The sequence below is a fragment of the Anoplolepis gracilipes genome, chromosome 3, assembly GCF_047496725.1.
Source record: "Anoplolepis gracilipes chromosome 3, ASM4749672v1, whole genome shotgun sequence".
Classification (NCBI taxonomy): domain Eukaryota; kingdom Metazoa; phylum Arthropoda; class Insecta; order Hymenoptera; family Formicidae; genus Anoplolepis; species Anoplolepis gracilipes.
In genome coordinates, this window is record NC_132972.1 from 5,262,862 (window position 1) to 5,278,459 (window position 15,598).

Below are 15,598 nucleotides of genomic sequence, written 5' to 3' on the forward strand. Positions count from 1 at the left end.
TACCCTAGAGAAAAAAAATCAACACTTTAGTATTTATCAAGTAAAATTAAGTGGACTAGGATTTTTCTTTAATAATATACTAAGCTTAATGTTATCATCCAAATCTATAGACATGTAAGTTGTATTCTTTCACATATACATAAAAAAATTTATGAATTATAGTTACAGATAGCTAGTTTTAACATTTGTGTCTTAAAATCTCTCAATAACAAGTTATCACAGTTATTATTAGCTGGACTGGATAGCTTTGAAAATACTGTGCCGTTCCAAAGCTTGTAATTCAACAAGAATGGTAGCTATAGTATGTCTCAATTGGTGAAATTTTGCCAAAGATAATTCAAATATTACACATTCTCCCGTATTGAAGATCCATTCCATCACGATATTTGGTTCTAGCACTCTATTTATTATACTGCAATTAAATAATAATATATAAGAATATGATCTTTATATATAATTATATTGTTCATAACATAGTATCGGCATCTTTTTAAAGCCTAGACTTACTTAGAGGAGATTGTAATATCTACACACCATCTGCAAGAGATCAATTGTGGATTAAACTTTGTTCTTTGAATTAAGCCTGATAATAGATCCAATCGCTTTGGACCATAAATCACGGAAGATAAATCTTCTATACAGTCTGGAGTCATTCTGTAATTGATATATAAAGGTCAATTGAGAAGTAATATACAACTGTCATGTAGAAAAAAATAAGCTTTAATAATGTACTTACTTTAATTCCTCCAAACATTGTTTTAATTCTGCAGGTTTAATATCATGGCTATACTGTAAACGTAGATGTGTTTTCAAAATTGTGAGAATAGCAGCATAGTATTCATCTACATACTCTTCGGATATGTTATATTTCTTACTTATACGCTCTAGTATACCTTCTTCAATATGTTCCAATTCTATTGCTTTCACTGCAACTAACATTTTTTATACAATTAATATACGTACATAGATATGTAATATTATTGTATACATTAAATGCTATGATTATTGTAAATATTGTAAATAATCGTAGCATTTAATGTAAATAATTTTAAGCAGTACATAATTTATCAGTTGAATTTTGTTGTATTTAATATAATGAACTATACGTTTTATATCTGTTTACATTAAGTCATATATCTGTTTTAAGCTTACGTTGTATTAATGGACGCGCGAATGTCTTTTTTAATTCTGCCAAATATTTCGTTTTATTTCCTAAAACGCCTAAGAGTTGTGTTTGAAAGGGAGTTGTCATTTTTATCGTAATGACATTCAAGTAATTTTGACAGATCTCTCCCGAGTGTGATTTTAATCTAACCCTAACCTAACCTAAACTCTCGCATTGTTTAATATTGCCATCTACTGGAAATCAAGAGCTACTATTTGAATACTCGCTGCATTCTCGATACCTAGTGTATTAATCGATATCGTATTGCACAGCTGAATTTCTAAATTTCTACCGACGATTGATGATTTTTAATTAATTCGATGACAATTATTGTCATCGAATTAATTGTGTTTGAGTGAGGAATGGCACAAGTATCGTCACGAATGGAATAAAATATCGAAGATTGCTGATCTCGGACAAATTTTAACGAACGGTCAGAGGTAGAATATCGATTTCATTTCACATATAGAAATGCAATTGCCTAATTATATTAATATGTATATTGCGTTGTACGTACATATATTGTCTACGAAACACTAGAATTGTAAATTGAATTTGTAGATTGAATATTGCATTATGCACAAGTTGATGAACGTCCAGATGTATTTATTCTGTCCAATTTAAATGGCTGATAATGTCAATGCTCTTCTATTACCGTTGGTGTTACAATCACGAAAATATTTATCCGGAGCCTCACTATACTTATATAATATAAATAGCATAAAATCTTAGCTATAATTATTCATTACAAAATTTAGGGAATATGTTACATTTAACATAATTATGAGGTGAATATATATAATTTAGTTTATAATTGTGTGTGGGATTGCAGATAATTAAATATTAATATCAATAACAGTGTTAAATAAGATGAGCTGTAGCTTGTAATGTTGACAGATACACCTATATCTTTTAAGATATCGTGTTATTTTACATTTATATATAAACTCTAATATTTTTTTAGGTTTAATACAAGACAAGAAAATTCAATAAATTTTTTAATATACCGGGTTAGAATGATACCCAACAGTAGACCGTGTGGCCTAATGGATAAGGCGTCGGACTTCGGATCCGAAGATTGCAGGTTCGAGTCCTGTCACGGTCGTACAACATATATTTTTTTTCGTTCGACACATGAGGTGTGCAAGATATGTAATGTTAATTCATTTATATATATATATATATATATATATATATATATATATATATTACATATGCACTATTAAAGTCTTTCGAGTTCGCTCTATTTAATTTTTTCATTGTTTATTCAATATAATACACAATGCGCAAAAATATCTAAATCTTTTTAAAAATTTATTAACTATTTAAAATTGAATTAATGTTAATTTTACTCTTTTACTGCAAAATTTATTATTATAAGTTCTAAAGCAAGTAAGGTAAATTATGTATTTATTTTACTAAATTTTTTCTACTATTACATCTTATTGTTATATGATATATATTATATGTATTGAGAGTTTATTGTGCAAATTTTTTACAAGTGATTTTTTTATAAAGTGAGATATATCTGTGGAGACATTTCTTTGTATAATAATATACTATGAGTGCGTGTAGGCGTCTTATGTAAAATGGTAGAGGTATGGGAAGGGCATTCACACTTCAGGTAGAACAGAAAGTCACAATAATGTCAAAATACGTCAAAATGACAAAAAAAAAAAGGATTGAAAAGTGAGTTTTTACAGTCATACTCTCGTCATTTTGACGTCATTTGACATTACTTTGATATTATCATGACTTTCCATTTCACCTGAGATATATATGTATACTGATAACATTATTAAGAAATGTCGACAGTTCCTGGAATATTATTTATTACTCTTTAGCATTTCTAACAAAAATTCCTAATGGTGCAATTTCGTTATAATTCATTTTTTATATGAAATTGTCGATATTACATTTATAATTTATAGTTATTATGAAATGTGTAGGCGACATTTGATCAGCACAAATTTAATAGCTTTTAACCTTTCTATTATCAAGAAGAGGATAACAAAGTTACTCTAGAGCTAATTATTTCGCAATAGAAAAGTTAACGATCAAACAATGATTTAAAACAATGATTTTTTTCTGCAAAAGAACGGTGAACATAATAAATTTATATATATATATATATATATATATATATATATATATATATTAATTTTTAACAAATAATTTATATAATAAAAAATTTTGTAACACTATTGTTAATTAAATAAATATATTTAGATATAATATAGGCTTTAGTAGAAAAATTATTAATAAATGTGTAGTGACTCTTTTTATAATAATTTAATGTTTAAAAGTTTAAAATTAATAATGTTGATTATGATCTACAGGTATGATCCGTTCGTTGAAATGATCAAGCAAGAACCTTCGATAGCTCAGTTGGTAGAGCGGTGGACTGTAGTTGGCATAATTAAGATGGACATCCATAGGTCGCTGGTTCAAATCCGGCTCGAAGGAATTTTTTTTGGTACAATTTTCTAGTTCTTTTTTGTGGACAAATACTATTTTCTAAAATGTATAATTAAAATATTATATATATATATATATATATATATATATATATATATATATATATATAATCTTTCATTTCTTTTATATATAAATAAAAATATTAATTTATAAATATAATAAAATCTTGTGTGTTTTTTAAACGTATAATATAATATTTTAACGATATGTTTTAGATATATAAATAATGCATACAAACGCACACACATAAAATCTCTCTCTTTCTATTTACACACATAAACACGTACGTATACAACATTTAATTATTTATTCATTTACTATAGTCCTGTAAAATTTTCTTTTTTTTCAATATAACTGAATAATATAATAATTAAAATATATAATTATTATTTTTACATTATATTCAGTTTCCTTATTTTTTATTAAATAAACTTCTTACTTATTCTATATTGTGATAAAACATATTACCATAGTACATATACTCATAGTTCGTTACATCGTTTAAAATATTTTTTGCAGATGATCATAGGAACAGCCACGAAAATTGAAAACAGTCTCCTATAAATTATAAATTATAGTACAGTTGAATATGAAGAATAGCTTCATGGTTTGTCGTATGTGTTATTAAATACTTTCTTCGAAAAAGTATCAAATTAATGTGGAAAACTCTCAATTACGTAGATAATAGGTAAAATTAAAAGTAATAAACTCTACTAATATAAATACAAAATTTAAGATATAAAATAAAAGATATTTTATATCTTATATATTGAATACAAATTATAAAATTTTATAAAAAATAAGTGACCTATATAAAATATAAATTATATATAAATATTAAGTACGCTTTCACAAGTTTAGAAAAAAACTCTTTTTTGTTTTAATATATATATAACTTATTTATATATTTATACTCTTATTTCTACTCTTTTCTACATTTAAAAATAGAAAAAATATGTAGAAAATACACATTATATGTATCTGTATATAAAACTAGAAAAGATAGATTATTACTTGTTATTAAAAGTTTAAAAGGACTTATCTACAAGGAGTATATAGAAAAATTTTAAATTTTTGTTGCAAAATTAAAAGAACATAAAAAGGAAAAACTTGCTGTAGGATACTATAACATTGACAGCTTGTTTTCGAAGTTGTGAACAAAACGAGTTCTCTCTAAATCTCTCGTCATATTTTGTGTCATTGATTCTGCGTCATTCGATGCTTATCCATTTATCTATTTTGGGGATCGAAACCCTTGCGAGGGCGCGCCACTCCTTTTTGTCTAATCAGAGCAAAATGAATTATCCTCAACACGAGACCGCGCCTAAATGTGGCTTGTGTAAGCTTTTAAATTGTTTCTCAGGTAAGTTTGACCTAGTACTGCGAAGATTAGAGGGTCGATATAAGGTGTTCGATGTATTGTATCCCCTCTTGTTGTTTGTACAATAGAATTCATCAGTGAACGCATCTCGTTGCGCAATAATTTGTTTCAACAATTCTCAATATCTTGATAAAATTAATTTTTAAAAAAGAAAATTTTCCAACTAATTAGAATTATTTTGAATAATTTAGCAGCCTGAAACTTTAGTAGTTAGTTTATAGTAATAATGCACAATATATTAATATACACTTTTTTAATATTATTAAATTTTTTTAAAAAAGATTTCTTTACTATTAAAGAATCCACTAGACATTTTTTTCTAATAAATTAAGATTTTCATAAATAATCATAATTTTATACGAATTCTTCTATGAATTGTAGAACTTTTGATTTATTATATTTTTCTGAAAGTGAGAAAATTTTCCATATATATATATATATATATATAAAAATCCAATTTTTTGTATGGGGAGAATCAATTTTATTATATTTCTTTTAACCTTTTTGTTATGTCAAGGGAATAATGAAATTACACAGAGCAGGGAATATTGATCCTATGTTTAGAAAATATATGTTTATATATATATGATATTATATATTATATTTATTACAGTGTAAATTATTATTAAAATTTTTGCTGATTTTGTTTATCAAAGCAAGTATTGTTCTAGGAAAAAAAATTTACAGTAGAAAGATAGCTTGTAACAGAAGGGTTAACAGTTGAAAGATGTAACTTGTGTGTAACCCCTATATATAAATGGGGCTCCTCCCGTACAGAGGACATCGCGTCTGCGTTGATCACGACGCGAGTAAGAGTCCGATAGAAAGGGTGGCAACTGGCAACACGTGCTGCCATCCTCCTGACGTCCGGTGTTGGGGATGGCGTGGGGGATGGAAACGCGTCAACGATAAGTCGCAGCGGAGTTTACCAGAGCGATAGCGCTGTAACCAGTGACGTACCTGCAAAGATCTCATCATGTGAGATCAATTAGGGTAATTGTGACACGAAACTGTACGTGACACCCGAGTATTTTTCAGAACCAATAATCCTTATCAAGTCGTTAAATAGGATTAATGTTTATTTAATAAATGTTGTAAAATTATTAAATATCCATTATATGATATTATCACGTTTATCGTATTCTATTTTATTATAACGGGCTTATTATATTTTGTAACGGACACATAAACGTTTTGTATGACGGGGATATCAATTTGAATCTTTTTACAAGTATAATTTTTTTCTAGGTAGATTTCTTTATTTTATTTTATTTTTTTTAAATAGAATATATATTTTTTGCAAATTATATTTAACGTTTTTAATCATTCAACATTTTCTATTTTTTATTTAACGTTTTAAATGTATCCTCGTGTTTTGTATACTTTTTACTTTGATAATGTCTTTCAATTATCAATATCTAGTTAATACAGAATCTGAAATATCATTATTAAAAATGTGTGTATTTAAAGAGGAAAGCAAAAATGTAAATGTGAAACGTGAGAAAATTGTTTTGAAAACAACAAAAAAATGTGCAATGTCTTTTAATCGTCATTATTGTTTTTATAATTTTTATACGTTCGTATAAAATGGTATCACATATTATCTTCTTCCTACAAATATCTAATTTTGTAAGTTACGTTTATTTCGCGAGACTAAAAATTCTTAAATTGACTGGCATATCTCATTCTATGTACGCGCAATTTTTTTTTTTTTTTATAGTATCACACAAAACTATCGATACTTCGATATGATATCGTGAACAGCATAATTAGTAAGTAGCCCCTCTGACGCGCAATCGCGGCACGTCATCGGACGATGCGCCTGTGCACACCAAGGACAGTAGAGGTAGAGGGCGAGGACGAGACATGGTGGTGAGAGGAGAGAGGAAGGGAAGGGAGCAACGTCGTCGGACCGCAGCGGAGTAGGGACGGCGAGTAGGGGGTTGAACGCGCGTGCAGAGTGGGGGGAGAGGCGGGAGGAGGGGAATCGTAGAGGGCCGTGAACGCGAGCGCGAGCGCCTTCTCGCGCAGTCTGATGCCGCCGGTCGCGACGATCGCGCGCGTGCTTCTCGCGTTGTCCGTCCGGGTCTCTGAGTGAGCGCAGCCGCGAAAACTCGCGAAAAGGGGCGGCGAGAGGTCACGAGAGAGCGGGTGTCGCGGCGCGATCGAGTCGAGTTAGCGCGAATTCGCGGGACGTCACGATCGAGCGGGTTACGCGGAGACGGCAGCGTAGACCCCCCCGTGAAAAGAAAAAGTTTCGCGACTCATCCGCGCGAATATTTAATATTCGCGAAGTGATTGTGAGCCGCGGCGATCGAATCGCCGGGGAAATCGCCGCGAAATCCGGACACTCGGTCGGAAGACTCGCAAAAGTGTCTTCCGACGCTTGTCCCCTCCTTCCCGCTCGGCGAGTGAGTGACAAAAGAGCCCGAGGGAAAGCCAGCGGAGCATCCAGGAGCTGTGATTATCGCGCCCCGATGCCACCCTGGCGTCGCGAACGGTTGTGCGGTGAACCACGCCAGTGAGATCGTGAGGATGAGCGACGTCGGTCGGCTGTCACGCAGGATAAGCAGGTAAGGAGTTACGTATTGTACTCTGCACCTCGTGCAGACACCCGGACGATCATGGTTGCCGGCAAATCAACCTTTCTTCCTCGCGTTTCCTCCCTCTTTCGCTTTCCCCTCGGTTTCTATCGCATAATGGCGTTGATTGGGGATCGATTGCGTGTAGGATGTGTAGGAGTGTCGAACGACGCTGCTCTGCAGCTTTCAGGGGCTGCCCCCTGTTCACGTTCGTCGAAGAGAGGGTGCAGGTCGGAGCCGTTCGACGTGGACTGCTGCTGTCCAGGCCGGTGGCGGATCGATTTTCGCGAGGGGCGGAAGGGGAGCGGGTAGGACAAGGGGCGAGCGGAAACGGGGGCAGGAGCGCACTGTGTACGTGGGTATAAGGATATACCTGTGTGTGTGTGTGTGTGTGTGTGTATATATATAACGTGTACATATATATATATATATATATATATATGTGTGTGTGTGCTTGAGTGCGCGAGAATGACTTCGAGAATGGTTTTCAGCTTCAAGAATTTCTCATAAATCGTCGAGATAGAACGCGTCGCCTAGTTTCCGGAATAATCCGGTTCCTCTTTCGGAACCGATGACTTCCGGCCGTTCGATCTCCGCTTATCGCGGAGATTAAATTAGTCACGGGATTGGACTAATAATGTCGCAGTAGTTGCAGCGAATGTGTGGTCCGACGCCGTCCCGTCCGATCTCCCGCGATGCATGAGTTGGTATCGAGTTAAGTAAACTGACAATTCCCCGGGTAACGGATGCAACTGATTGTAATGCATACGCCGTGTTACTGCATTATACAAGTACTTGAGATACATTAAAGTCGCATACACGAGTCGCGGGATGCATTTTGTCTACTTACTGTGATATGCAAAGAGATAGAGAAATTGAGAAGATCATGCGCGTTAAGTTAAAAATAAATTGGCAATTATTGGCTCTGACATTATTACATTTGACTCAAGCTTTTTTGAACGGTTGTTTTTGTAGCTGACTTTGTACGCGAGATTTTGGTGGAAATTTATTATTTGAAATTTATAAATTCTTTCACATATATATATATATATATAATATGCCGTAATTATAATCTAAGATATATCATTTTTCAACAAACTCATCTTGAACGATATCAATTTTTTTCATGGGAGTGTAAATGTGCTTTTATTTATGTAAGAGAAAAATTAGAAAATGTTTTTTTTTTCTAAAAGTAAATTAAATTTATTTCCGATTAAACTTTCATGTAAATAAATTTTACGTTTTCAAATTAATATTTGCGAAGATAATATTTAAGGTAATTTTAATAATAAATTTTAATAATAAAAATATGTTTTTTTAATTACATATATGAAGGTGCATTTAATTTAAAAACATCGCTCGGCACTATCTTATCTGTTATGTTACTCATCGATTACGATAAGTAATCTTACTCGATTCTGTATACAGTTAAATTGATATGTTTGATGTTCCATGCTTTATCGGATAGAATGATTTATCACTGATAACAGGCTTCAGTGATTCAATTACTCTAACTTTTCACGGAAGAAGATTTTTTAAGAACTGTAGCTTACATTGTGTCTTTGATATACACTTGGGTCATGATAAACGAAAATTAACTTGTTAACTCCCGTACACATCTATTACTTCGATATGATATACGTAAGTGGTACAACCATACGAAGAGTTCGTTGATAATAAAGTTTTCTTCCTTGTAATATAACTATATGGCAGAATTTACATATTTTTCGGCATGTGTTATCTTGTAGGATTAATTATATTAAGATGATTAATTCTGTTGATCAATAAGGATACAATTCACATGAAAGATTACACACACATACATGAAAAAATAAAATAAGTTTAAAAAATTATCAAATCGACGAATTTAAATTTGCACTTCTTGATAATCTTCTGTTTATCTTTATTACTCACAAATGTCATATCACAGTATTAAAGTAATTCAAACATAGATGATTTTAAAAATGAATCTAAAATCTAAAAGAGAGAGTTTATTTTTTTACGTGAGATATTATGTATAATTAAATCTATATTATTTAAGCAAATTATCACATCTCAATTCTTTTCATATCTTTTAATTGTTTAGAATTAAACAATAATAATTGAAGTTATAAGGTATAATAATAAAAAATAGAGAATGCTCATTGCTTTCGAAAAAGAAAAAATTCCACTCATTAAAAGGCTAATTCCACTTTCTGCAAAACAACTGTCAGACTGCCGTGAGTTGAAAGAAGCGATTTAGGAAAATATCTCGTTAAATTATCTTCCCGCGCGCATATCCCGGTTGTTGCACCATTCCGAGGTACGACTGAGTAATCATTGAAACTCGCGGAAACATGGTAGGAATGTCGCCTTCGTTGGCGAACAAAAATAGTCGCTACCGCGTCAACTCGACTTCTCAGTATACTCTCAAGTTCGCTCGATATAACTGTCACGGCTTGCTCTTAACCCCTTGGGGCGAACCTCTTCTCAGGAAGGTATTGTAGCTGAAGGCGGCTATTTCACTCTCCGAAATGGTAGCGGAAATGGAAAAGTTGCGTGAATAACACTATAATATAATCCAGTAAAAAAAAATATGTAAAAATATAAAAAAAGAAAATAATAATTATTTCCCATATTTTTTATATTAAATTAAATAAGCTTTTAAATTGTTCTCTCACCCTTTCATTATTTTGAAAATTATAAAAATAATCATTTTCAACGTTATATTTTATTTCATCCAAAATTGAGTATATGTCGTTAGAACACGTTCAATCTTCAAAAAGAATTTGCTGTTAAGATTAGGAAAAATTTTTGTGATATTTTCAGAAGTCTACTTCAAGAGTTTTAATAATAATATACAATATTTAATTTTGAATAAAATACAATTTCTTTTAATATGTGTGACATGATAAAGTATTAACGTCAAGTAGAAAGGTAATCTGAGCCAACACAGGATGTAAGAGTGCAAATTAATAATTAATAAAAAATTTTTTATCTGCGCTAGCTCATATTGCCTTTCCTTGACACTAATACTTTTATCTTGTCACACATATTAAATAAATTTTTTATTCAAAATTAAAAATTGTATACTATTCAGTTATTATATTAGTTTTATTTAAGAGACTTATTAATTTTATTTTATAATAAAATATAAAAATTAGCTTTTTCATAACTTTAATCTCAAATTTATCAATATTGTGGTACGATAGAGCACTTGAAAGTTTAAATTAGTAAGAAAACTACAGGGAATGAGATTGATTATTCACTATTTTGGCTTTAAAATTTTTTTTATTGAATTGCATTAGTATTTGCAACAATATGAAAAAATAAATAAAAGTTTTTTTTTAATCCTGCGCTTAAAAAATATTATATACCAGATTTTATGTTATTATAAAGTTGCAAGAGATAGATTTATATTTAAGACAATAAAAGAAGTGGACAAAGCAATTCTAACGATACGTACAAATAATGGAAAACTGAATAACTTCTGTGAAACGCTTCATATAATATTATTACACCTCAGATATTAATTATTCTTTATACATAATTATTCTTGCAAGCATTGTAAAATTAAATTATTGTTTTAATAATTGATCAATCTTTTATATTCATGCACTTTCTATATTGTTTTAATATATGTTTTAATATTTTGGTTTTATTTTAATTCAAATTTTTTTGCATTTTAATTGACGGACTTTATATATGCAGTTTTCATATTTGTACTTTCATACACATATACCCATTTACTATAGATGTACATTTTTTTGTATATATTTTAATTTGTAATCTGCTATCAACACAATGTACAAAATTTTTAAATTATTAGATTTTTATGGAAAGCATGGTTTTTGCTTCTTTTTAGTCTCCTTTTTTGCTTTTTTCGTCTTCCCTTCCCTTTTTATATCCAATAACTTTCTTCTTATTTTTCGTTTCTTATCACGAGGCATTCACTGTGAATCACTTAACAAGCCGCGATTCCGAGGTCGGAAAAATCGATCGTGCATCGGTATATCCATCGTCCAGCGTATTTGGGTACATGTCGTACGAAACTCTTCACTGTCCTTCTCCCACACATCTCTGACCCTTTCTCGCCCTTTGATCCTCCTCGGTCGATAGACCCCGTCTCATGGTTACTCTATTCCCCCCCCCCCTCTTTTTGTTTCTTTCTGTCTCGTTCTCTCTCTCTCTCTCTCTCTCTCTCTCTCTCTCTCTCTCTCTCTCTCTCTCTCTCTCTCTTTCTTTATAATTTTCTTCGTCTGTTATTCTTTCATAAAGTTCAACAGCAGAACATAATAAATTAAATGTAATGAATGCAAAGAGCAATAAATGGAAATTAAGATTGTTTCAAATATACTCTTTCGGTAATAATCGGATTACAAGTAAATATATAGTTAATTAATTGCTTCGTCTCTGATCGTCTTAATCTGATACTATTTCAATCATATTGAAGTAGTCGAGAAGTAGTTGACTATTTTTACTTTATGATCCTTTGAATATTGCATTTGAAACGAAGTAAGGGTTGATAAATTTTGTTTCTATCTTTTTCATAAAGTTAGACAAGTCGTACCGACATATTGTGTAAAAACACGATTTTTTGCAATTTCTTAATTTAGCTTAAACGATTTGGCTATTCTTCTCAAGATTAATCGAATTTCAGAGTAGTTCCTCGGCCAAGTATTTCGTGATATATCGATAAGCGCGCGAAAATCTTTGACAAGGTCTTGTAGAATGCGAGCAAATAATAGTAGATAATAGGGGATGTAACTGTTTGGGCGACATCTTGAAGCAGGCTATGACGGGACAAAGGCGAACCGAAATTCGTTGTGTGTTCTCCAACTTGAGCGGGCAAGCTGGAAAATGGATTTGGTAGAGTTTCGCTTCGAGAGAGTTGCGCTATTGAAATCAGGTCGCTTGCTTGCCAGTGAAATGTACAATAACCATTTGTCATTTAAATACACATAGGTATTATATGAACAGGTGATGTTATATATCACGTGTCATGTGTTTCATATTTGCATATAAGTATATTTTTCAATGTAGCTAGAGAGAGTTTTGAATTATGTTTGTAATATATCTATCGATAATATTTAAATGTTAATTTTTTATCTGCGTCAATTAAGAGATTTATTAAGATATTTATCAATAATCTCCTATTAATATAGTTCTGTATATTATAATGGTATTATATTTAATAATGATGCTATAACATTATTACAATAAAAAATATAATTTATATATAATTATTATATACATAAATTACAAATACATATATTTTTTATATATTTTATATATTTTTTACACAAATATATAAAATATTTGTAATATATATCCAATACATTATTAAAAAATGTATAATTTATTGTCTTAAGAAAATTATAATTTTCTTGAGATAATAAATTATATACTTTTTGATGTATTAGATTGGCAAGCTTTACTTTTGTACTACGTAAATAAGACTTGAAAGTGTAATATAATTTGGTCTAAATTACGAGATGAAAATAATAAAGATAATATTTTCATTTATGAAATCGTAATGTCAGAGAATTTCTACTTATATCCTATACATTATTTGTGCTCTCTCTCTCTCTCTCTCTCTCTCTCTCTCTCTCTCTCTCTCTCTCTCTCTCTCTCTCTCTCTCTCATCATTGAAATGTATGATCGCTTATATTGTTCGCTTTAATCCAAGATATTACGTTTGAAATAAACGAGTACTCATTATATTGATTAAAAAAATTATACTTATTCTTTTTTCCACGTGGAAAAGTTTTGCGAGTTACTGCCACGTGTATAATATAATTCAATTTGAATCAATTCAAATTATTATGATGCATCTTCTCTTTAATTTTGAAAAAAAAAGAATAGAGGAATAAAAAACGCCCTCTTTGCTGTCAAGCTACTTAACTGTAATTGCATGTTTTTTTTATTTCACGTTATTTTATTCACTATTTTATTTATAATATATGCTAAGAAAAAACACAGTCGTTATCATTTAAAATCTTTGAGTCATCATGCATCTTGATACATTAAATTAATTAATTAATTGCAAGAATTGGATATAAATATTTGACTTTAGTTCATGAAGTAGTTTGATTCGTAGAACACGTAATATACATATTTTTAGCTACCATATTTATTAAAAAAAATATAAATACAAGGATCTTACAAATGAAGAAAAGAAATAAAATACATTTATTTGATTTTTCATCTCTTTAATTATGTAATTTAAATTAAAGATAAAAAGTATAAATCAATTTTCTCGAAATAAATAATTCTCTGATAAATCGTAAAGTTTACATAAATTAATATAAAGACGTTGAAAGCATTATATTTCTTTCTGAATAAAATAAACTCGCGCAATACCGAAATTATTAGGGTATATCAGACGGTTCATTGAATGCCGACATAAGGGAAATTGAGAGACTCAAGGGTGTGATTAAACCATCCGATTCCTTGGAGGTCGCGTGGCGCGGCGGCGGAGCCATCGTCATTATCTTCGTTGATATTCTTTTGATCTGTCAAGGACGAGAGTTCGTTGTCTACGTGAATCGACAGTTAATGGCATATAGCAGTGCTCTCCAGACGCGGCGGTATGCATTAAATGCCGAAGCATTTGATGTCAAAAGGTGGCGGTAGAAGGGCACGAGTAGGTATATAATGGTAGTACACCGAAGCAGAAGGAGATTCTCTCGATGATGGAGGCGGACATTCATGGAAAGGATTAAAGCGTGAGATCAAAGCGATTAAGTAGATCTGTCGGCGGCAGAGAGAAAGGGACAGAAAGAGAGAGAAAGCGGAAAGGAGGGAAATATTCGGAATGCAATCGATCGTAATTGAAATCGTAGAATTCACTCCAATCGCTCTGTCTGTCATTTTCTCTCGTTGCTTTATGGAGGGTTTGTGTTGAGAATTACGTAGAAGCGACGTGATAAATATAGAATATATGTTTGTCGGTTATTTTATACAGTATTTTATGCCAGGCAATGTTATTTAAAAGAGGTCGAAAAATTTTGAACAAATAAAGTCAGAATAAGAAAATACGTGCACTTCTTTCGACGAAACTTTCAAAATGTATGAAATATTGCACAACTTTATTTAGACATCTGGTATAAGTATAGTATAAGAGTTAATCCTAAAAATGATGCAAATGCATTCTGACATATGTTACATGATATATATTATAAGGACTTAAGAAATGACATTAATAAAAATATTAATCAAAGTATTTGAACCTAATGCGTTACAAACCGATGCCATAAAACAGGATAATCATGATCAAGTATTCGTAATATAAATGTATAATTAAAAACGTAGGGGAGAAAACGACCGGGGCTAGGTGGCACCATTTTCATAATTTTGTTAATTTGATGCTTTAAACAACTAATTATCATGATTAAACTGTACTAATACGATAGAGGAAACCTTTCTTTACATTTTCACGCCAAAAGCAATCATGTATACTGCATAGTTTATTTTGTAATAAGTGAAATATGAACGGACTGCATTGATTCCAACTTGTCCCGATAGTGGGGTAAGTTGACACATATCATGGTGCAAGTTGGCCCTACGACATATTCCATGATAAATTAATAAAAACATATTAAAAACATAATAAAAATAAAACATAACATCACTAATATATACTTTTGAATAAACATTATAGCTTTTAAAGTTATTTTGTAATTATTGAATAATAAAATAGCTGTTGCAAAGAAAGAAATAAAAACCTTTTTTAGATATAACTTGCTTCAATATAAAAATATTAAATATAAAGTGTTATGTCGGTTAAACTGTAACATAAAATGATATTTTGAAGTTTCATATATAGTTTCACACATTTCATACCCGACTAGGTACCTAACAATACAACAGCTGACCATGTCTAACCTAACGATATGAGCCAACATACCCCATAAAATTTGAGTCAACATCTCTACATACATTTGATTTTAATCGATTTATTATAAAAAAAATATTGTTATTACTCAAAATAATATGTCGTAACAGTAACAG

General features: G+C 30.8%; 1 protein-coding gene and 2 non-coding genes across 3 annotated transcripts; 2 read left to right on the forward strand and 1 right to left on the reverse strand.

Moving 5' to 3' along the window:
• Positions 1–71: 71 nt before the first annotated feature.
• LOC140663466 (COMM domain-containing protein 5) lies at positions 72–1,326 on the reverse strand. Its single transcript, XM_072887657.1, has 4 exons — positions 1,153–1,326; positions 737–932; positions 508–654; positions 72–412 (listed from the first exon to the last, which is right to left on the reverse strand). The coding sequence occupies exons 1-4, from the start codon at positions 1,250–1,252 to the stop codon at positions 229–231; spliced, it is 627 nt and encodes a 208-aa protein (XP_072743758.1). The 5' UTR covers positions 1,253–1,326; the 3' UTR covers positions 72–228.
• An 871-nt stretch (positions 1,327–2,197) lies between these two features.
• Positions 2,198–2,270, forward strand: Trnar-ucg (transfer RNA arginine (anticodon UCG)). Its single transcript has one exon. It is a non-coding gene; the product is annotated as a tRNA-Arg (tRNA).
• A 1,268-nt stretch (positions 2,271–3,538) lies between these two features.
• Trnay-gua (transfer RNA tyrosine (anticodon GUA)) lies at positions 3,539–3,631 on the forward strand. The gene is made up of 2 exons: positions 3,539–3,575; positions 3,596–3,631. It is a non-coding gene; the product is annotated as a tRNA-Tyr (tRNA).
• Positions 3,632–15,598: the final 11,967 nt, after the last annotated feature.